Below are 21749 nucleotides of genomic sequence, written 5' to 3'. Positions count from 1 at the left end.
TGTGGCTGTGCAACCTACCTCCGTCCCTCGGCCTCAAGCTTCAAGTTCAAGGCTCGTTTGACCATTCATGGCACCTGCACCTGCACCAATCTCTAACGCGCCACAGGCTGCTCAGACCGACAAACATGAGCCTTCTATCAACACAGATGTCCTCAGGGATATCGGAACTCGGAGCTTGATCGATACGCTTAACTCGGTCAGTTCGGTTGCATCTCATGCATAATCCCTTGCTCAAGCCGGGTCAAGGTCAATGGTGCAAAGACTCTCGTCCTGGACCCTTCTCTGGCCGGGCCACTTGGACTGGTCATTGAAGTATCGACTCTCAAGGTAAATATCACCTGTGTTTAGTTGAAGCCTACTCATGCCGTCCGGAAGAATCATGGAGTGGATAAGATGTTCTGGCTCGAGGCAGGTCCGCTTGCAGCCAGTACCACAAACATTGTGTACCTCTGCCGTCCATCTATCAAACATGTCAAGATCATTGCAGGTGAGCCGGATTCTTGTTCGTGATCGGCCACCTTGAACTTTCCGTTAGACCAGATCAAGCGGCATGCACGCGAGAGCCAAAAGCACTTATATAACCTCTTTCTTGTGCCACGGAAGTCGACTGTTGTGACCCGCATCCTAGAAGAAGAGGGTGTCTTGGGAGACATAAACATTTCCACATACAACCTCCAGTTCATTCCCATTGCTGATGACGTCGTGTCTCTGGAGAACGAAAACGCATTCAAGGAGTTATGGGTCGTGGGTCTGCTCCCTGGAAGCATTCAGCTACCACACTAAACAATCCTCCAGGATGGCGATGAAACTGCTGTGTATAGCTCTGCTTTGGCATTGGTTACGCTCCAGAAACTTTACGGGCCATTCCCTCGCATAGTGGGCAAAGGCAATTATGCCGCGGTATGTCTTTTCTGACTTCAAGCGGCGAAGCACTTACTCAGATGATAGCGGCTAGCTACTCTGTTAACCCGATCATTGCCTGAACAAGGGACTTTGGAACCAGATCCATCTGCTGCTACTGCACCAATCGACTCGCTCATCATCCTGGACAGACACGTTGACATGATCACTCCCCTCCTTACTCAACTCACCTACGAGGGTCTTGTTGACGAAGTTATTGGCATCCAGAACTGTGAGCTATTATCCTCTAAGTTACCCTGATCCTAAGCTTCTCTTGCACAGCACATATTGAAATACCTTTGAGTTTACTAACCGTACCTAATGCTCCGAATCCATCCAACCCGAGTGCGGCGCTACCCTCTACATCTGCATCCAATGTGACCCCAGTCAGCAACGAGAAAACCAAGAAGCATCATCTTACACCCGCAACTGACCCTCTCTTTGCCGAGCTGCGGGACTTGAACTTTTCCTCCGTCGGCAAACGATTGAACAAAGTGGCACATCGATTAGACGAGGATTACAAAGTATGTTTACGAGGTTGATGCTGAACATAGTCTTCATGACCAATACAGGCCCGGCTCCAAGCGAAAACGGTCGCACAACTGCGTGATTTCGTCGGCAAACTAGGGGGGCTTCAGACAGAGCATCAGGCCCTGAGGCTTCGTGAACATTCTATTTTATTCTGCGTGGTCAGCCAAAGCTAACTTTGTGCAGATACTGGTCTCTCGGAAATGCTCGTCTCTCACACGCGAACCGAGCTGTTCAACAAGTCCCTTGAGATCCAACAGAGTAAGATATATGACTGAAGGAAAGATGTCTGTTCTGTACTGAGATGTCCGCAGATCTTTTGGCCTCTTACGAGACAACGAAGCAGATCAACGCTATTGAAGAATTGATAGCGCAAGGCGCCGACATGCAAACCATTATTCGCTTGCTTTGCCTAGCCAGTCTCACGACAGGAGGAATCAAAACCAAAGCACTGGAAAGCATCAAGCGCGAGATTCTGCAGGTACGATAACATTCCGATGCCATTTTAAGAACAGTTTAAAGAACTTTGTCCAGGCCTTCGGTTATAATTACTTGCCCTTGCTTCTTTCGTTGTCTGCCCATCCACTATCTGCGGTCCTCCCAGTCCCTCTTCCGCCCTCTTCAGATCCTCCAAGCAAACTACCTTTCGCCGCAGTCCGCAAATCACTGAGGCTCCTTATTGACGACAGCCCTGAAGCCATAGAAGAAGTGGAGAATGACATAAGCTATGTGTACTCTGGATATGCACCCATCAGTGTGCGCCTCGTGCAGTGCGTAGCACAGAAAGGCGGCGTCATCAGTAATCCAGCAGAGAAAGCTCCTCCGGCGGATGGTGACACTAACGGGAAAGCGAATGCCGAGAAACATCTTCGCGCGCATCCGATTCTAGGTTGGAAAGGGTTTGAGGACACACTTGCGCAGATTCCCGGCGAGACCGTGGACATCACACCCAAGGCTGGGAATGTCAATAGCAGCCCATCCGTTACGTCTCTACGTAAGTTTCCCATGAACCTTCTCAAGTTGTGTCATGCATTCATAGGCTGTCAGTCCGTGGCAGCGATCAAACGACCACGACGGTGGTTTTCTTCCTGGGCGGGTGTACTTATACCGAAATTGCCGCTCTCCGATGGGTTAGCCGGCAGAATCGAGGTAAAGCGTTTTTCGTATATAGCCTTGGTGGAAATGCGCTCATGGTTTTACAAAGGCCGCAAGTTTCTCATAGCAACTACGAGCATCATCAGTGGCAAGAGTTTGATCGACAGCATCGCAGGCGCTGACTCCCGGACAAAAGAGACTAGTAGATAGCTACTTACGACTCGCGCGTTTCGGTGGAACACGAAACATGCTCCTACACGGTCTTATCACGATCACTAACTTACGTTACGTCGGAGTTTTGGCGTTGATTTGAGACATTTCAGTATGAGGGCAGAGCCGCATTAGATCGCTTTTAGGAATAAAGATTCCGGAAAGGGGCAAATCAGCGAGACGCGTCGCGTCTGTTTGTCCGACTTTACGCGCCTCCGTCTTCGAAGTCCATGTCTCGTTGCCTGAGGGAACGCACAAGCCGGAGCAGAATAAACGCTCAACGGTTCCCAGACCTAAAACTAATACTAGACATAGGCGGTCTCATTTCGCTACCGATGGATATCATTTCAAAGCGAGCATTTGTGCTCGCTGGTGTTCTGCCCAATTAGCTACCAATCACCGTCTAGCGGTGTCAGGGGGGGAAGGTCGCAGTTTGCCGTGTTCTCCAAAGGCTTTCCGATAAGCTTCAGAATCAGGGAGGCCGGCACATGTCGCATGCGGACTCATTTTGAAGGCGGTCATGAGTGCTTGAGTCGGCCAAAATTGAAACAATACAAAAAATGGAAATTGCATGCGAGAGCCCCTCAGGAGGACATGGCTCCGTTAGAAGGGAAATTACGTAGAGCATGGCGGTGTCGTGAGTCCGCTGACGCGAGCCCTTAGCAGGCTGTCAACGACTTACGAAGAACTCAAGTATAAGGTCCGCCCATACTCGAACCCAAATGAACTTTTACTCTCTCCCCCAGACCACGTCCTTGCTGGCATTCTGCCCTCCTTGATCCAGAACGCTCGTTCTCCCCATAGTGCGTTCCGGATATTTCTTTCATGTGTCCCCCTAAATTCCTGACATTGGCTGCTCCTCCTCGTTCTGCGTCTGTTGCTCCCGCCGCTGCTACGCTCGATGGTTACAGCTTGGACCTCCCGCCTATATTCTAGCCTGCCTTAATCCTCAGTATGGCACCCAAAGCTGCTGCGTCCGAGAAGCCTGCCAGGAAGACCAGTACGTAACAAAGCCTAAGGAGAGCCACTGAAACCGGTTGACACCGTCGACAGAGTCCTCGGGTGGTGGAGGCAGGAAGAAGCTGAGCGCGTTCAACAAGTTCATGCAGTCTGAGATGGCTCGCCTGAAGGACACCGACCCGGAAATGTCCCACCAGGAACGGTACGGTGATACGCGCAGTTGCCGTATCCCATATGCTGATTTTTCTCTCACCTGTCGACAGGTTCAAGCTAGCAACGTCCAACTGGAAAACCGCGAAAGAAAACCCCCGTGCTACAGCTGCCTGATTGTGGTCGAAGCCGTGCATGCCCCCTTGCCTCATGCCCAGCTGACGCTCGACTGACCCTTGGCGAGCTCAGAGCTGCGCCGTGTCCTTGCCGATCTTTGAATTTGACTAGTGTTTGCATGCTCTATTCTTATTGATAAAACGTTGCTTCCTGTCTGTACTTCGTCTTGCTTTCCAGGCCTGTTGCCTGCCTTTGGAACATTTTCTTTGTCGTCCGGGGTTGTGTTGCTGATCAATAATTCCAACGTATTCACGTCGATAGTCGTTCTTTGATATAATTTTGTTTGCAAACAAGCAGGGGGTAATAATGCTCACGGCGGGGGCGCATATGATGACATCGCGACTTGGAAGCACTACAGGCATGTGTCCATGATGGCGTGGGAAATTCGTACGCGGTGGGGTATAGACAGGTGAGGACAAACCCCTATGTCAGCCATGGTCTCATAGATGCCGGGACCTCTTTCCGATGGTAGGCCCGCTGGTCCGTCTCTGCATTTAGCTGGTGCAGGTCATCTCGCTAGCCCCAAGCTCACCCCCGTCCCTGTCCCATCTGAATCAAGTCTTCTCTCCCCTCTCTCTTTTATCTCTAGCTGACCTGTATCTTATCTCTCGACCATCTTCCCGATCGCATTTCCAATATAAGCGTGAATTGCCACAACCACTGGCACATTGCTCCAACATTGCTGCTATGGCACATACACCAGCAGGCATCGATAACGACCACGACCAAATTTTCCATCTCGAGCTCCCCAGCTCTTCAGGACCTGTTCAGCACAACGACGCTCTCCAACCTGTTTCCCTTCTATCCCCCATGTCTCAGCCCGGACCCTCGAAGCCGTCATGTACTCGAGAGCATCCCATGCAGTTCGACCTAACAGCAGAAAACATGCTCGAAAACGAGGCGACACGTACCGTAGCAAAGGGGAAAGCTGTCGCTCGTCCGATGCGCATTTCTACCTCTGCAGGCCAGCCTCCGAGCTGGAATCGGCCTGATAAGCCATTTAACCCAACGCTATCCACTTCCTCCCAAAACCATCCCGAGCTTCCGAGTGGTCAAGATGACCCGGCCTCTTGGTTACTCAATGATAGTGAGGGCTCACGGCAGGAGGCAAACTTACCGTCCTCGTCTTCCTCTCCCAAAGGCAAAGAAGTTGAAGTGCCCCCAACGTTACCACCTCTGTCATTCTCGCCAACGGAACTGGGTTACGGAAGAGTAGATTGGCCATCACCCAGTCAGCTTTCCTCGACCCCCGGGGCATCTTCATATGGCTCCTACACATCTACTAGCTTGTCTTTGTTCAGTGCTAGTGCGAGTCCTCCACAGCCTCACCGAGTTGACACAATCGACTATATTCAACAGCGTTACGAAGAATCCGGACTCCACCTACGTCGCCTTCCCTCACGACGTCGCTCCTTGTCCAATCTCTCCATCCATTCCGTTCGGTCAGATGTCGGACCCTCTACCTCCCAAACTAAAGTTAAGTTTGGACCAGCGAAGGCAACCTCCAATCTAGCTCGTAGACTCTTCCAGAATCGCACAGACAATGGACCCTCGACTCTCGAAAGAAATCAATCGAATGAGGCACCCATTGCAAGTCCGGGAAACTGCTTCATGCCATGGAAATCGGGTTTCAAGTGCGACGGGCCTCCATCTTCTTATTTTGACCTCGATCTTGACGGCGTTGTGACGCTGGACAAGATAGACGCTGGTCCTTCCCGCGCAGGTCGCCCTGATTATCACGTCAGCCTCAAGGGCAAGGGCCGCTCGCATTCTGCCCCTATCACTCCATCCGTCTTCGACATCATCCCTGCGACCGACCTCGACACCTTTGCCCCTTTGCCCTTCGTAATTCTTAATTTGTTTGATGAATGCCTTCCTCGAGAACTCAGACTTCAGGTTCTGTCGTCCTTGGTTACTCTGCATGAGGCAGACCACGAGCTGATGAAACGAGAGGGTCGGTGGACGGTAAGCAAGGCAGCAACTTCCAGGTACAAGTGGGTGGGCAGGGACAGGGGCACCCGAGAACTGGTGAAGTTTAGCAGAGTAAGCCAGACAGACACCCGGTAGAAGGTAAACCATTGGCTCACTCATCCTCAATAGGTCTCGAAGGCATGGCGAGACCTTGTCTTTGACGGTCAACTATGGACTGGTGTCAATCTTTGTGCCTTCCCCAAACTTCCTGCTCCAGTTCTCTTACGTCTGTCAAAAAGTGCTGGATCGTTCATCAGGAATATTGACTTTGCTGGGCACACAAGCCTGACGCCAGCAACCCTAGCTGGAGTTGCTGAAAATCTCTGCTTACAGCTTACTCCCCGCGACCCATACTCCTGCACACAGCTCACTGCAATTAACTTACAGGGCTGCTCTATTCTGGATGCTCGTGCTATCCACGAAATCCTCGCCCGCTCACCTCTACTCAGCTCCTTGTCTTTAAAAGGGCTTGATGCCGTGACGAACATCACCTTCCAGGTCCTCGCAGCGTGCCCACTCCTGACATCATTGAATATGAGTAGGTGTCCCAACATCAATGCGGACGGGCTGCTGTCCTTCTGTCGCCCAGCTGTTGGCGGGACCACGCTCCGTCTTAAAGAGTTGCGATTATCCGGCATGACAGGAATCTATGATGACGTCCTTGCAACCCTCGGGCAGTCAGCGCCTCTTTTGGAAGTCCTCGATCTTAGCTATTGCCGCAGTCTACACAACTCTGCCCTCGAAGCTTTTGTAGCATGCTCGGCGGATGACGAGAGCGTGGACAGCATTTGGCTAAACGCACGCGAGGCAGGTCGAGATACGCGAAATGGTGGCAGATACCGCAGACGCATCACAAACATCCGCCATCTTGCCCTCTCGAACTGTGTGATGCTAACGGACATCGCGTGTTCAAACCTTGCACATACGATGCCCAAGCTGGAGCTGTTAGAACTAGCTGGAATCGGACCAGAGCTCAAGGATGAAGGCCTCGTTCGACTACTTAAGACGACACCTTTGATCAGGAAGTTGGATCTAGAGGATGCATACGAGATCTCCGATGTCCTTCTGGCCAGCATCACTCCTGATCCAGGTGACGCTGCCTCCGGCGTCCCCTCCGTTGATTCATCGCAGTCAGGTCACGCTCTTGAGCACCTCATCGTTTCGTATGCACTGAACCTTACGAACGAGGCATTCTCTTCTTTGATCCATAACTGCCCAAAGATTCGGGTGCTTGAGGCGGACGGTACACACATCTCCGCCTCGGTCCTGCGCAATTTTGTGCGGCTGGCTCGATCGCGCCAACTATCCGACGCCGAGCTCGTCGTCGTTGATTGCCGTGCTGTTGGAGAGAGCGTCGTCAAGGAGGTATCGGCGTCAACACGACCACGGAAGGGATGGAGGAGCTGGCATGCGCGCAAGCTCGGGTACTTCGATGCACAAGATGGGGAGGAGCTGAACTTGAAGCCGTCGCAACGCCAAGATGAATGCGACGAGAAGAGGGTTGTCCTGAAGTCGTTTTACAATTGGCAAACGGTCGATGCGGTAAGAGCCGCGCGAGAGCGGAAGCGGAAGTCGTCGAGGAAATTGGTTTCCACTAATAACAGCGATGGAGAGGAAGGGCGGGGATCACCGCCTGGCCGGACCCGGTGGTGGTCCCCCAGTGGAAGGCGATCGTCGGGAACGAACACTCCTGGAGTACTAGAAACCGTTGATCGAGATGGCTGCACCATCATGTAAGATGGGCGGCCCGTGTATTATTCGCCTGTGTGCGTAAACTGACCCTCGTAAAGTCTGTATATTTACCCTGTAGTTCGACTCCTTGTAAATTTTTCGTTGTCCTTCGTCGTCATACGATCCCTGTATTTAGTCTTGATGTATCTATACTCTGGCCTGTGGCATTGGCGAGCCTGAAGACAGCTTGCGAGCAAATGTAAACATCTTCAGATCGTCGATGGCCTAAACAAAGGGGAAAGTCGAGCCATGGTAGTCTAACGTTCTGATTTATATTTCTTCTGGTGTCCGTCCAGCTTGGGTGAACCGGAAACATCTCCTAACCGCCAACATTCGTCAGGTAGCCAAAGAGAAGATAAAGGCTCATACCTAGAGAAACGCTAGAAGTCCGTCTGCGCTTCGCTCCCGTTTGTTCTTCCTTTCCTTCGTCGTCTCCATATTCGCGTACTCCTTCATCTGGGCCACTTACTTCGTCGCCATCGTCATCTTCACTTACCTCTTCTTCGTCCTCATCTCCATCGAAGATCTTGAGCTCTTCTTCCTCTTCGCTGCTCTCATTTGCTAGCTGATCCTCGTACTCGGAGCGTTCCACCATCTTGCTCGTCACCCTGACAGGCACAAAGGTTGAAGGAACGACCTCTTCAGATGACGTAGACTGAGCATAAGTGCTTTGCGTGACACCGTGTCTGATGAAGCGGCCAGCAGCTTGCGTGTCAAGAGGAGTCCGCTCTATGCGAAGGGGTCAGTCAGCCATCGGGTGGTCTGAGGACACCTTTCGAACTCTTTTCCTGGGGAGGTTCTGGCTTTGCCATGATGGATACGAGAGCAGTATAGGTGCCTGTGTGTTCAACTAAGGCATGCTATCACAAGGGAAGCTATCTAAAGCGGGTGTACGCACCTGTGAAACTGATGTTTGACACCCTCCTTGGCTCGAGATATCCGTTAGATGCCAGTATAATACAAACCTATCCTCAGTGGATCAAGATACAGGCGACTAGCACTTGTGTAACGTTTCAACGCGTGTGCTGGACAGGGGCGATTCGGACGCGTTTTGGCGGTCGGTGTCAAAGGGAATCCGGTAACAAACAAGCGTCAACCCGTTCTTCGTCATGGTCAGTGACGACCTCCTTACTGGCATTCTTCAAGCTAACAGAAGCAGTCTTCTGAACTCAGGTACACTGCCAACACCCAGCTGGAGCATCGTAAGCCGTGCCTTCTAAAGCTCAGCCTACCGGCACTCACCGACTCTGTCCTTGTTAGTTCACGCTCGGTATACTGGTACCGGTAAGTTTCCTTCGGTAAGACTTCTTTCGTGGACATGCTCATACGTTTGCAGGACATGCCGACTTGACGAAATAGTATGTTGCCTTTCTTCCATGCAGAGCATTGCACGTTGACGCTTTGACGTAGTGAGTGGTTGACACACCAGCACCGCGACACCCTGTCGTCCATCGTGGGCCACCCCACTCTACTGTCTTACCTTGCTGTCGCTGACGGTCAGGCGATGGGAAGGATGAAGTTTGAGATGGCTGAGGTACGGAATCTCATTGCAGTAGAGAATCATGGCTGACATCACACAGCGGATGCTTCAGCCTTGTGGACCTCCTCCTCAAAAGGACGAGGACTAAGGATCATCGACACTCGTTTACTTGCTCTTTTACTTCACATATCCGGCAGAATCTAGCCTAGAGACTCAAGGTCAGGCTTGACTTATTATGTCTTTCCAGTAGAACAAATGATATTTGGTATGTGTATGTCCAGCATGCGTATGGGGTGGCAGGGTATACCGCTCGGCTGTGTACACTGTTATAGGCACAGGCTAATGAAGACTGCTTGGCGTTTTCGCGCGCTCTGATCGCCAAGATGCAACGAGTTATGGTACCAAGGCATTGATACATTTTGGTCGTCAAACATGCAGAACATACAGTACGCTGTTCATGTAAATTCGTCTTGATTAGACATCCATTTATATCTCCGAGGGACCTCTCCAGTGAAGGCAACAGAATCTCCATGACTGCAAGCAGTTGCAACGAAGCTGCTTTGTATTGTGGGCAAGAATGCAGAGTCCCTTTGATCATGATGCTCTCGAATGTTCAGAACCAGCCGTGGACCGACGGTGATGACGACAAAATCCATGAAGGGCACAGAGATATTCAGCTCCTAACCATTTAGTTTAGTCAAGCACCTCCGTCCAACGGATTAATATTGACTCACCGGCGCCAGGATCGACATGAGAATGAATGTCAACGCCGCAGTGAGTACGCTAGATAGTGAAAGAAGTGGCTATCAATGGCCGTTAAGTCCAACAGCGTGGTGGTAACGCACGTAAAAGAGTACACGGCATTGTCACGGATCAAGATGCCAACGAGCGTGTCCCAAGTCCAGTCTTCCAGCTGCCGATTCTCTGCGAAGTGAACCAACGCTGCTCTGATATTGAGCGCAAAGAGTACCGCTTCAAAACAGCAGGTTGGAACGAAAAAGGTGATCAGAAAGTCTGCAGGTAAGGGTGTTAGACTACTTGCAACACGATACGAAGATGAACTCTACCTGTCCTGTCCAGTTCTGCGGAACGCAACACCGGAAGCAACTATGCCCATCTCTGCAAGGAAGAGGACAGCGAGACACCCCAATATAACTTTAGATCGTTGATACATGGCGTATATCCTCATCTGCATGATTGCTACAGTAGGACCGTGATAGGCTAAGCATGAAAGACAGCAAAGTCCTACAGGCCCTCACCTTGTAAAGTCCCATAGTATACAAGGGTGCCCCAAGAGACAAAAGTACCTAGACCTAAGGCTATGCTGGTGTCAGCATACTAAACGAGACGAAAAACGTCACGTTGACCCACAACTGTACAACGGTTTACGCCGGTGGGAAGGGGGTAAGTTGAAGGGTACTTGACAGTTAAAAGATGATCCATTCCATCATACCCCTGGGACAAGGCAAGGGTCAGTGCTGCGATCTAAGATCAAAAAGCGACACCTACTTGCAGTTCCATTCTCGTATCCATCACGACTCAGATACCTCAGACGATTGCTACAACAAGTAGGAGTTGCCAATGAACTTACTAAGTGTGTAGCATCTAAGAGATTTCGTTCAAAGATTCGGTGTTTTGAACATGACGCTGAAGAACCCATGCTTACAACAGAAGTAGATTCCCGACGTATCTTGCCTGTATGAAGTGTGCATCAAACCATGTAACAGTCTTCTCCATGAGTCAACATACCCCAAGGTACAGTATGGAAGCGAGCGTCCAAGGTTTTGTCTACATCGCTCTCATCGTTAGAATGGTTTTGTACGCATGCTATTTAGGCTTTGCCCCCACCCAGACGAAATCGACTTCCCGAGGGAAAGTGTGGCCTGTAACCTAGCAAGTCAGTGGTTGATCACATAACAACCGTGGTCGCAGTGCATACCATAGTCGTAAAACACAGCACATGTCACTGCAACTATACCGAAGTTCTAGCCAGAGCGGGAGCGTCGATGTAAACGTCAAAAACACCCACTTGAGCAATACGCTATCTGACGGGCCGAGGCTGCGATGGTGGCATAGTCTGTAGACATAAGGGTACTACAAGAGCAACGGAGTCGTTGTGCCACGCATCAATGCCGTGTCCCTTGCCCATATTATATGCTCTCGCGGTATACTGCAAAGTCTCTTCACAGCGGCCATTGATCAGAGGTTGCATGGATTCTGTCGTCACAATAATAGTGTCGACGGCCGCTACGATGTGACATATATGATCCACTTCAGGAAGTCAATCAGTAGAAGGTGATGTTGATATAGATATGTGTTACCAAACTGTAGCGGCTTCAATTGAAATACATTGAAGCCACAAAGTTTGATAGCATCACGGCTTCAACCACACGTAGCCAGACGTAGCCGCTACTTACCTTGACGCCGCGATCAAGCACTCCGTCGCAGTACCGGAAGCATTGCCAAGTTGCGACGCGGAGAAAGAAGACATCAGCAGCAAAAAGAGCCGCGATCAGCCCTGAGATCGAGTATTGTCGCCGGCAACTATTACAAGTCAGACCGATCATCCGAGAATGCTGGACAACAAGAGTCCATCTTATAGCGAAAGAATTGCAAAACATGGCTACAAAATCATCTATAGTGTGGAATCAACAAACCACTTGAAGAGCACGACTCTATCAGGGATGATTTATGAGCAGAAACATCCTTAGCCCAGAAGCAACTTTGAGAAAACATTCTCAGGTTGAAGCACCGAGTTTCTCCGCTGCTTGCCGTTTCCGTGCAAGCAGACGGAGTTGCATGGAAACGAGGCAGCAGAGACCTGCGAATACGAATATCTGTTTGGGTTCAGAGTCTATACACAAAAAACGCTGAGGTCGCACTCACCCCGCTGAAAACAGAGCCTTTCCACCAGATATACTGGGGGCCCAGCAATGCACCAGAGATAGGAGAGCCTGCAATATGTTTGAGTTTCAAGTGCAAATCTACTATATCAGTGGAAACCCTCACCGATCAAACCTCCCAAGCCTGCGGAACGCCAGTGCTTGTAAGCCAATGAGTAGAACAACAAAGATAACACCTCACCTGCGATACCAAAACCAACGCCCATGCGAACTCTGAAAAGCAAGCCGTCAATCTCATTAACGTCAGAGAAGGCCGCCGTCACTCACCCCATCTCGTTGAGAGTGGGAGACAGCCCAGCGAACATAGGTGCAAGGAGTGCGATGTCTATTGTTGTGAGACAGTTTAGTAAACACCCTCCTTTGAAGACCATGCAAACTTACACATCCCAGCAAAATAACCGTAGATAATGCCGATCACCACAGTGCTAGCAATGCCGGCTAGGCCGATGAGCCCAAAAATCATGACGCCGCTTCCAAATACTGCTGTCATAATGGCATACGGTACGCCAATCCACTCGGCGATAAACCCAGACAGAAAACGGCCAATGATACCGGTGCCGTTCAGGATGACAACCTGCATGGAAGGTTAGCGCGGTTAACTAAAACGAATAAATGGAGTGGACTAGCCGAATAAAACGAGAAGTGTTCACTGAGACCATGTTCAGTTGCATCCAACTGTATGTAGAATATGGGATAGAAGAAGCCGGTGGCGATCAAGAAAACCCTGATAGTATAGATTAGCTTTTCTCAGTTGATGCCACTAGAACAGAGTGTTCACCCAATCACACCAGCCAAGTAAGCAGCGTCTCGTGAGCTGTGTCTCAGGACCTTGGCATAACTGTCCGCGTTCGACGAGGGTGGCAATCTCGTCCGCATCAGAGCGCAGATCAGAACTGTACAGCCCGTGATAAGGCCGGCAGAGGCTCGGACACCGTTGGCGAAGCCCAAAGGACCGTTGATAAGGTTATTCAGCATGATAGGATGAACGGTAGCACCCAGGGAAGACCCGATAGCCGCGAAGGTGAGCATCAGGGATCGTCTCCGTCTGAAGTAATGTCCGATGACAGCAATGCTCGGGATGTACGTTAGACCACAGGCCATGCCAAGACCTACCCCTTGTGCGAGGAAGACCTATGACCAAAGGTCGACCAAAGGTCAGACTGGGAGGCTCCAAGCATTATGCGACAAACCTGGTAATACTGTCCAGGTTTTGTTAATGACAGCATGAACATACAGAAGATCTCCAGCGCACACCCGCTGTACATGAGCACATAGCTGATGACGGAGTCAGAGAGACGTTGAATGGCACATATAAACGTGCATACAAGTAGCCTCGGTCAAACAACCGCCCAGTAAATACACCGCCGGCCAACCCAAGGAAAAGATTAACACTCCCGATCCATCTGAACCAAGTAAGATGAAATTCAACAAAAGAATAGCTAAAAATTGCTCACGACACAGCAGATGCGGAGACGTTGGTAAGGTATACTTTGGTATAGTACTCTAGATGCCAGTGAGTTGCCGTATACTTCGGAAAGTGTGTACGAACAGTAGATTTACCTTGATATACCGCATACGACATTGTGTATCTAAACACGGCAAGCGTGCGGTAAGGAACAAATCGTGATGATCATTGTGAAGACACGCACCCGAAGAAGGTGAATTGCGTCAGAAAGCTACCCAAGAAAAGCTCGTCTCAGCGGTTCCACTGCTTGATAACGGGTTCGCTTACGCGCCGAGTACAGTACAATACGCTTGCAGACCTCCTTCGGGGAACTCGACTCCGGGAGCCTTCCCCGACTCGACCTGAGATGGTGTCCCCGGCGCCTGGTTTACCACAGTGCGTTGCTCGGCATCCTTTTCCGAGGGCGTGGGGGTGACTGCCTTCTCGTCATCCGGATGCGCCTCACTTGCTCTCTCAAGCCGAGCTTCCGGGAAGGGTTCAACAGACGATCTTGCAGAAGACATAAGAAGACACCGAAGGAGGAATCTACGACTGCGAAGGACTGAGGTTGGGCCTTAAGTAGCACCTCGGATACGGGCCTGAATGAGGATGCGGGCAGAGATTCATGGTCTTGATTTTCAGCATGGTATTTGGTCAGACACTATAGGCGCCCTCCGCTTCATCTTTAGCCCCAACACTTGAAACTCCTTGCGGCTTTTCCCACCCCTGTGTATCAAGACCATAATGCGGCATTACTAGAACTTGCTTGACAACTCGTAACAAAGACTGTACTGTGATTCCACGTCAGAATACACGGCCAAATTTCTAAAATGCCTGGAATATTTTTGAGACATGCAATCGTGCTAAATTTAGGTTTGGAAACCCGTCCGGACATAAGCTCTCATCCAAAAAACCCCTGAAGTGTCAAAGTTGCGGGATCCCTCTTGATTCAAGGATCGGTGAATTTGGACGTTATCGGGGACCCACGTCAGAATGCACGGCTTGTAATGCTTCCGGTGGCGGTGGTTCACGCCAAATTGGGAAGGAAGGCGGCTTAGGCGAGCCCCAAAAAGGGAATACGGGTTCATTAATCGCGTGTCGCTAACGGCGTTACGGTGGCTATTGGGCGTGATAACATCCCGAGAGCGAGTTCTTCAGCTATTTGAAGTTATAGAGAGCTCCTGCCCTTATGATATGCCCAATTGTATCTTAAAGTCAGCTCAAGAGGCGTACTTAGCACCCTTGGCCTATTCAAGCTGTATAGCGCAACTGTATGAGTGCGTAAAGTTTGATAAAGCTCTAAATTTTTTCAAAGTAGCCCATTTTTCACCTTCTAGTACTCGTAGCTCGTCATCCAGATGTTACCCGGCCCTACAAACGTTATGGCACATTGAATATGATCCAAACATAATTGTCATGAATTTACTTTGAGAGTTTTGCACGGGAAACGGGCTAGAAAGCGAAGTGTGCATCCTGACGTGGGTGTGTATTCTGACGTGGGATCACAGTACCGAGGATATGATCGATCATCTCTCAATACCACAAAAGATATGTCGGGCGTTCAAGGCATACTAAGTATGCATGCTTGAGGGCTGCAAGAACCAGAGGGCAAGATATCATGGAAGGCAGATAAGCCTCGCGGCCGCAGTCATCCTGAGACTTAGCTGTCAGATCTTTAATATTAGCTGTTTTACGGTATTGTAATTGTTATTCATCAGCTTGCGTTGGCGCAAGACCTGCCTCAAGCTTCCTAGCTCTATCATGATAGTCGCAGGAAGCTTATAAGCATTCCAACTTGAAACGCGAGGTGAAATAAACCGCAGTCTAAGTAAAATCGAACCCACTCTCCTCGCGGGTATTCCCTGCAATAAACCGCTATCAAATCAGCCAGGTCGTAGAATATATTTGGGGTTTGACGAACCAGTGACGAACCATCATGACTATAAAGCATAGGTAAGTGAGTAATGGGAGAAAGTGTTGTTGACATAATCCCGAAGGACTGAGCGCCGATAAGCCATTAAGTCCTTGTTTGCGATACTAATGAGCAGGAACCACTCTACTTATGAGATCACGGCCGAAATAGCAACCTACACCAGTTCATTAGTTGGAGGCATCGCATCCGTGGGCATCAGTCAGCATGTAGCCGTGACTAAGGCCTAGGAGCTTGATACTTGATTCAGATAACATGAATAGCATGAAGCCAACGCTAAACTCGCATGCGTTAGCCTAGGGCAGCTATTATAGTAATTGAGCGGAATTGAAATGACTTGCCTAGATTGTCGGCTTGCCTCGGCCGGATAGCTGACGTCTGCAGGGAAAGGCGTTGTTGACTCTGATTTGCTCGCCTAAACATGGTGTGCCGGATATTGTCACTCTGTAACGAAGTTTGTGATGATCTGCATGCTATACATTTGTGGACAGCCTTGGACTAAGCAAGATCCATCAGAGGATAATTCAAGATTGAAGTTGAACGTTGATAGGCGATGATGTCAATAAAGCAGCCGGCTCGAGGTCAAAGTTATGCTGCCCCCTGTCGGTGTCAAGTACATAAGGTCAGGACAGTGCCAGGACTCAGGAGGTCCATGGAGGTCCGGGTCCTCTCTGCTAAATGTCAAAGCATCAAAAAAAAGTCTATACAATGCGTGCCCACTGCCAAGTAGGTAAAGAGCAACTTCAGTGACAGCGCGAGAAGGTTATGGGATCCGAATTTAGCAGCAGCGACAGTACATACTAATACTTATAGCGCTTGGGGTACCCACGACTTCTCTTCCGCAGCCGCATCCAATTCTTGTGGGCCGGGGACTTTACATTAGCATCCGCTTGCCCCGATGGTCGCAGTTCTGTACGTTGACTTTCTGCGTTTGGTATTAGCGTCTAGTGGAAATGAGGACGAAAGGGAAAAAAAAACTGGGCTGGAAATAGCTGTTGCATAGTAGGTTATTATGAGCAGGTCCTGGCAGGTCAGTCGCTGAGTTATCTCTGAGATAAAACCCTCAAACAGATGAAGATGTCTTGATTACATCGGCAAAAGGCACTGGTCGATGATGCAACAGAGCTTGACGCTGTTCCGACCATTGATGAGAGTGGAGACACAATAGATTTCGAAGGCACGGGTGCGCTGTGCTTGATTAAGGTCGTGAAACAACATCGAGGACAGTGGTTTGTGCAGACGGTTGAACGCGATGAGAGAGAGAGGAGGGGAGCTAGGGTAATTGCGTCGGTTGCTGCCACGTCTTTGTGCTGGAAGTGGGATGAGAAGTAGGGGCTTAGTTCCCTATTTAGGGGTGTGATTGTTCCGATGTCGGAGTATGGGCGCCAAACAAGTGAGCGAAGGGGCAGTTCCCCAACTCTCCCCTGAGGACTGCAAAGTCATGATGGCTGACTGGTGCCTACTAAGAGCTGGTGATGCGTTGACCCTGTCCCCTCGGTTCATCATCTCCATCATCCTCACCAACCAACACATTCATATACCCCACTCCCACTAGCTTTGCCTCAACTTTCCCCCCTTCGGTACGCAGCCCCTTCATCACACTAGCTTCTTGTGCTTGACATCTTCATAGCATTTGTCTAGCCTTCTTAGCCCAGCCATACATACTCTCGGCCAGGATTTGTGTTCTTTCAGCACCACCATCGCCCTCTTTTCACTGTCGCCAGCCCATCATCCACTCTTCCACTACCTTGACGCGTTTGTACTTCAACGCAATCAACCCTTGGACCGTCATACCTAGCTCTAAGTTGGTCCACTTGTAGCTCCGTTTACCGCTTATCAGCAACCATGGATCCCTCAGCAGCTCTCTATCCTCTCAAGTCTCCTACCGGTTCTGGCTTCCGCCGGTCACACACCAAGCAGATCTCCCGCTGCAAATCCTTCTACGTACCGCCGTCAGAGCCTTTGAACTGCTCCCCACCCCCAAGCGCGTCTTCTTACGACACCGAGTTTCGACCCCACTCATACGATAGTACAGACTCTGGCTACCACAGCTCGATGGACGCAGGCCACAAGCTAAACAAGTCCCGTTCGCGTCGGGACTTGACAGAGCCAAAGCCCGCCCAGCCCGAAGCGGAGCACGACGCGGCGAAACACAGGTCTAGCTTTGGCTTGAGCTTGCGGTTGCGGAAGAAGTCTGCTCCACCCCTTCCGACATCCTTCCACTCTGCTGACACCCATCCACCACTCCCTACCGAAATGCGGAGAGTGCACCCGATTCCTCAGGTGCTCGAGCCTATGTCGTCGCCCTCGAGCCCTGATGACTCTGAAGAACCCGACCCACCTGACTATCAGCGTAGACCATACCTTTTGACACGGGAGGGCATGCAGTACCATCCGTATCCGCGAACTCAAGCACCGTATATGCAATCTTGTGACCATGATTTCCAAGACAGGTGAGTAATGCACCAACTGCCTTATGAGACACGTATTCACGCTGTTCTCTTAGTGACGAGCACTCTGAAAGGCTATTGGCTGCTTTGAATCCCAACGAAACACCTTCATTCGTCACCTTTAGCAGTCCACCACAGAATATTCTCGATCTTGGCTGTGGCTCCGGAGGTTGGGCCATTCGTGCAGCTAACTTCTGGCCAAAATCACGCGTCATTGGATTTGACCTTGTCGATCCAAAGCAGTTCTTAAGCGAAGAAACACGCGCTCCTACGAACGTTCAGTGGATGGAAGGCAATTTGTGAGTGTTCCGTTCCGATCACGGACTGTGCCTCACTGATGATTTGTCTCGATTAAGCCTTCACAAGCTCCCGTTCCCGAAGGAATCGTTCGATCTTGTGCGAATGTCTAATCTTGCTCTCGCAGTACCCAAGAAGGCCTGGCCACGAGTATTCCGCGAAGTTCGGAGGGTACTCACGCCTGGCGGCCAACTCGAACTCATCCATGATGACATGTGCTTCTCTTACCATGGCCCTCACCCACCACGAGAGGAGCACCCATCGCCGTTATCCCTTTCGCCACGGAAACCATCTACACCAGTTCCCACGCATGCTCTCGGTGAATCTTTCCTGGACACCGATCCATATGAGAGCACGGAAAGTCTCGTTCCTGATCCGGAACCAGCGCGCAATTCGTTCTCATCTGATGACGTTGACACACTGCCGCCTTACACAGAATCTACTACCGGCCGGGTGGCAGAATGGACGAGGAAAGCGCACGATTCGTGGGAGCTCGAGAATGTGTTTCGGGACATGCTTCATGCGCGACACATTTCTGAGAGGCCGCAGGAGCGCTTCGAACGGGCGTTTGATACTACATTTGGCCGGCAGCACAGCGAACTTGTTACTACCCTCCATCTTGCGCTTGCTCCACCTGATGTCGAGAACGAATTGGATGATGGGACCGTCAAGACAAAGACGAAGAGGAGAAAAGCGCTCAAAAACTGGCTTAACGCGAATGTTTCCAACCAGCGGGATTCGATGCTCTGGCATCGCAGCAGCGAATTAAACCTACAGGCTGCACCGGTTGACGTGCCGAGTAACTTGAATGCAAAAGCTGCTGAGCGTCTTGGCATTGTCGCACCTCGATCAAGCACCAGCGAATTCAACTCACCGTCTGCAGCGGCTGACGTACCCAGTAATTTGAACGCAAAAGCCGCTGAGCGTTTGGGCATTGTTGTACCCCGGTCTAGCACTACTGACGACGAAGACGAGAATCATCCCAAACGCCACAGTGAGGAGAGCCTCGACTTGGGGCCCAGGACGCCTCCGAAGGTTAACTCCAAGGCAATGGATCGTTTAGGGATCAGGCCTTCATCAGAAAGTGAGCCAGCTACTCAGTCTCCTGGACTGATTCTGTGGCCAAATACCTTCATCCCAATGGCACCGTACGAGCTCGAGGGACATGCATGTAAACATGTGCAGACTCTCCTCGGTTGTAAGAGCGCCGTGTTTGATCACTTACGGGCGCAACGGGTGCCTGAAGGCAAGGAGCGCATTTCGAGAGCAGAATTTGAGGACATCATCTTCTCGTATGAGTGGTGAGTTTCTTCAACACATCTATGGTCAGACACATTGTTCGTCATGGCTGACTGTGATATTAGCTTCCGCCGTGGTCGTTTCAATTGGCCGGAGACACTCCCTGAGCTCTCGATGAACTCTCGAGCCACATTCGCATTCTCGGACTCGAAGTCAAGCTCCGCCACACGCTCATGCCATCAGTATCGCAGGGACGATCTGACGTTCGTGCGTGCCATACATGTATACAACGCGACGAAGATCGACGATGAAGTCCCTTTCCCCTCTGCATCTATCGTTCGCTCATGATCGATGCATTATCTATCCCATTCTATCATCACATAATGCATATACTGTATGTTTATGCAAGCACTAAACCTACATTCGCCGATTATGCTTCATCATGGTTTCCAGCACTTTTGCACGTCTCGATCAGCCCTCTTACTCGCATTATATCATTTCAAACGCCGCATCACGCATATTTTTTATTCTTCATAGTATTCAACGGGTATGCTGTTGGCTGTCGGAACTTAGATGTCAATTAACAGACATTCACCTATTCTATCGTACTCTCCGTATGTCTGTATTTTAATTGTTATATGCAATATTATGATCATTCTGTTTAACGTTGCTATCTCAGTCATTTAGTCATCCTTACGGTAGCCTCTGATCAGGAGCGATTATAAACGGCTGAGAGATGCGTAACGACGCGCGTTACCTCATGAGGCGTCTCTTGTTCCGACTTGGATTACGAACTTGAATGTGTTAGAGCTTTCCTCACTTACTTATCACTAAACCTGCAGCCTCCACGCCTTCGAGCAACCAGCCAGACTTCTACTTTCGCTTACAGATACTTGCAGACACCTAGTCTTTAATGTCACAGACTTTCGTCAAGTCTTTCACTCATCTCAAGGGGCGCCCTCATGAAGCCCGTGCCCTGCAGTTCTTACAGACGGTGGCATCCCTAGTCAAGCCAATTATGCGTAAGCATGGATGGACTCTCCCTGCTTTGTCTGAGTTCTTTCCCAGTAACCCAAGCCTTCTCGGTGCGTCCTACTGAACCCGCTACCCCCAATACTACGCCACACCACGTCCATGGGTTGAGTAGATCGGTACTGACGCTCTTTTAGGCCTGAGTAAGTAAACATCCATCCTAAGGAGGGTCTTCTTGTGATACTTTATTCGATGCTCTAAGATATCAACGGGGGGCAGAAGATCTTTCTACGACTAAGACCCGCCCACGCCCCCGATACGTTCTACGACGAAGATCATGTCGTACGAACTATGTTGCATGAGGTATGGTAGCACAGAGACGCTTCATACAACCATAATAGGGGTACCAATCTCTTTCAGCTCACACATAATGTCCATGGTCCGCACGACGACAAATTCTACAAGTTACTGGGAGAGTTGGAAGACGAGTACGATGCGCTCCGGCGTTCTGGATACGCTGGCGAAGGGTTCTTCAGCAAAGGGCAGCGTGTCGGGGCGAACGTGTCGCATAACGTTCCGATACACCTTGGGAGGGCCAAGGCCCTGGAAGCTGCTGAGAAACGCCGCAAGGTCGGTGAAATGATGAGCGGAGGCGGACGCCTGGGTGGAAAACCTGGCGCGTCGAAGTTGACTCCAAGGGAGGCTGCGGCTCAGGTGGGTCTGCCTTGCGCAACTCTCAGTAGCTGTATGCGTCCTAATGGAAATGTACAGGCTGCCGAGAGAAGAAAGCACGACGAGATCGCATGTGGAACCGGCATTGATGCGCAACGGGAAGCGGAGAAGGCTGCCAGAGAAAGCGTCATGGACAAAGTAGTGATCGACCTTACTGAGGATTCAGATGAATTCACTCCTGTCGTGAGCTCGATTGGCAGCGGGTCATCTATGAAGGTCGTTTCGAATGAGGCCTCGTCAAGTCGGACATTTTCTGACGCGCCAAGCTCGAAGAAACGGAGGGTAGAATTCGTTCCAATGGCCGACGTCGCAAAACATGGTGAATGGACTTGTCATACTTGTACACTCGTCAATCAACCGATGGCTTTGCAATGTGATGCTTGTCTTTCGGAGCGACCACAGGACCACTCAAGAGGGTGGACTTGCATGTCTTGCGGGGAAAGTGATAATCCCCACCAGTTTTGGTCGTGCAAGTTCTGCGGGAGCATCAAGACAGAGAGCACTGCTGTAGGATGAATGATTCGTTCATAATGTGGATATATGAGCATGTACAATATCTAGATTCCGATACCTCCTTCTA

General features: G+C 50.4%; 10 protein-coding genes across 10 annotated transcripts; 7 read left to right on the top strand and 3 right to left on the bottom strand.

Moving 5' to 3' along the window:
• Positions 1 to 67: 67 nt before the first annotated feature.
• CONPUDRAFT_44618 (ATP binding protein) lies at positions 68 to 2733 on the top strand (the record flags this gene model as incomplete). The annotated part of the gene is made up of 13 exons (XM_007764265.1): positions 68 to 196; positions 247 to 327; positions 376 to 487; positions 536 to 744; positions 796 to 876; positions 949 to 1132; positions 1183 to 1424; positions 1473 to 1563; positions 1615 to 1689; positions 1743 to 1909; positions 1963 to 2426; positions 2486 to 2577; positions 2633 to 2733. 13 exons carry the CDS (start codon positions 68 to 70, stop codon positions 2731 to 2733), a joined length of 2028 nt encoding a protein of 675 aa, XP_007762455.1.
• A 747-nt stretch (positions 2734 to 3480) lies between these two features.
• On the top strand, positions 3481 to 4539 carry CONPUDRAFT_79302 (uncharacterized protein). The gene is made up of 5 exons (XM_007764654.1): positions 3481 to 3536; positions 3645 to 3733; positions 3787 to 3895; positions 3957 to 4429; positions 4493 to 4539. Exons 2-4 carry the CDS (start codon positions 3688 to 3690, stop codon positions 4018 to 4020), a joined length of 219 nt encoding a protein of 72 aa, XP_007762844.1. The 5' UTR covers positions 3481 to 3536; positions 3645 to 3687; the 3' UTR covers positions 4021 to 4429; positions 4493 to 4539.
• A 1092-nt stretch (positions 4540 to 5631) lies between these two features.
• Positions 5632 to 7728, top strand: CONPUDRAFT_44891 (RNI-like protein; the record flags this gene model as incomplete). Its single annotated transcript, XM_007764286.1, has 2 exons — positions 5632 to 6063; positions 6121 to 7728. 2 exons carry the CDS (start codon positions 5632 to 5634, stop codon positions 7726 to 7728), a joined length of 2040 nt encoding a protein of 679 aa, XP_007762476.1.
• A 313-nt stretch (positions 7729 to 8041) lies between these two features.
• Positions 8042 to 8534, bottom strand: CONPUDRAFT_149174 (uncharacterized protein; the record flags this gene model as incomplete). Its single annotated transcript, XM_007765535.1, has 2 exons — positions 8042 to 8451; positions 8504 to 8534. The coding sequence occupies 2 exons, from the start codon at positions 8532 to 8534 to the stop codon at positions 8042 to 8044; spliced, it is 441 nt and encodes a 146-aa protein (XP_007763725.1).
• Positions 8535 to 8878: 344 nt separating this feature from the next.
• Positions 8879 to 9350, top strand: CONPUDRAFT_44000 (splicing factor 3B subunit 5; the record flags this gene model as incomplete). The annotated part of the gene is made up of 5 exons (XM_007764226.1): positions 8879 to 8924; positions 8983 to 9006; positions 9059 to 9080; positions 9133 to 9256; positions 9303 to 9350. Coding segments are annotated over 5 exons (264 nt in total), but the record flags the coding sequence as incomplete, so codon positions are not given.
• Positions 9351 to 9732: 382 nt separating this feature from the next.
• CONPUDRAFT_87046 (uncharacterized protein) lies at positions 9733 to 10226 on the top strand (the record flags this gene model as incomplete). The annotated part of the gene is made up of 2 exons (XM_007765470.1): positions 9733 to 9838; positions 10024 to 10226. 2 exons carry the CDS (start codon positions 9733 to 9735, stop codon positions 10224 to 10226), a joined length of 309 nt encoding a protein of 102 aa, XP_007763660.1.
• Positions 10227 to 10336: 110 nt separating this feature from the next.
• On the bottom strand, positions 10337 to 11297 carry CONPUDRAFT_79296 (uncharacterized protein). The gene is made up of 6 exons (XM_007764653.1): positions 11232 to 11297; positions 11142 to 11174; positions 11051 to 11085; positions 10712 to 10990; positions 10574 to 10657; positions 10337 to 10521 (listed from the first exon to the last, which is right to left on the bottom strand). The coding sequence occupies exons 1-4, from the start codon at positions 11287 to 11289 to the stop codon at positions 10943 to 10945; spliced, it is 174 nt and encodes a 57-aa protein (XP_007762843.1). The 5' UTR covers positions 11290 to 11297; the 3' UTR covers positions 10337 to 10521; positions 10574 to 10657; positions 10712 to 10942.
• Positions 11298 to 11770: 473 nt separating this feature from the next.
• Positions 11771 to 14155, bottom strand: CONPUDRAFT_96393 (MFS general substrate transporter). The gene is made up of 14 exons (XM_007765534.1): positions 13838 to 14155; positions 13755 to 13781; positions 13666 to 13694; positions 13560 to 13608; positions 13431 to 13508; positions 13296 to 13380; positions 12884 to 13236; positions 12712 to 12829; positions 12487 to 12679; positions 12373 to 12430; positions 12287 to 12318; positions 12212 to 12229; positions 12089 to 12156; positions 11771 to 12039 (listed from the first exon to the last, which is right to left on the bottom strand). Exons 1-14 carry the CDS (start codon positions 14071 to 14073, stop codon positions 11941 to 11943), a joined length of 1443 nt encoding a protein of 480 aa, XP_007763724.1. The 5' UTR covers positions 14074 to 14155; the 3' UTR covers positions 11771 to 11940.
• Positions 14156 to 17168: 3013 nt separating this feature from the next.
• Positions 17169 to 19991, top strand: CONPUDRAFT_79292 (uncharacterized protein). Its single transcript, XM_007764652.1, has 4 exons — positions 17169 to 17932; positions 17986 to 18228; positions 18286 to 19527; positions 19591 to 19991. Exons 1-4 carry the CDS (start codon positions 17325 to 17327, stop codon positions 19811 to 19813), a joined length of 2316 nt encoding a protein of 771 aa, XP_007762842.1. The 5' UTR covers positions 17169 to 17324; the 3' UTR covers positions 19814 to 19991.
• Positions 19992 to 20374: 383 nt separating this feature from the next.
• CONPUDRAFT_96390 (WLM-domain-containing protein) lies at positions 20375 to 21736 on the top strand. The gene is made up of 5 exons (XM_007765533.1): positions 20375 to 20550; positions 20635 to 20640; positions 20700 to 20800; positions 20858 to 21151; positions 21209 to 21736. Exons 1-5 carry the CDS (start codon positions 20379 to 20381, stop codon positions 21683 to 21685), a joined length of 1050 nt encoding a protein of 349 aa, XP_007763723.1. The 5' UTR covers positions 20375 to 20378; the 3' UTR covers positions 21686 to 21736.
• The last annotated feature ends 13 nt before the right edge of the window (positions 21737 to 21749 follow it).

Source organism: Coniophora puteana, assembly GCF_000271625.1.
Source record: "Coniophora puteana RWD-64-598 SS2 unplaced genomic scaffold CONPUscaffold_1, whole genome shotgun sequence".
Taxonomy (NCBI): domain Eukaryota; kingdom Fungi; phylum Basidiomycota; class Agaricomycetes; order Boletales; family Coniophoraceae; genus Coniophora; species Coniophora puteana.
This window is presented reverse-complemented; position numbering and strand designations above follow the sequence as displayed.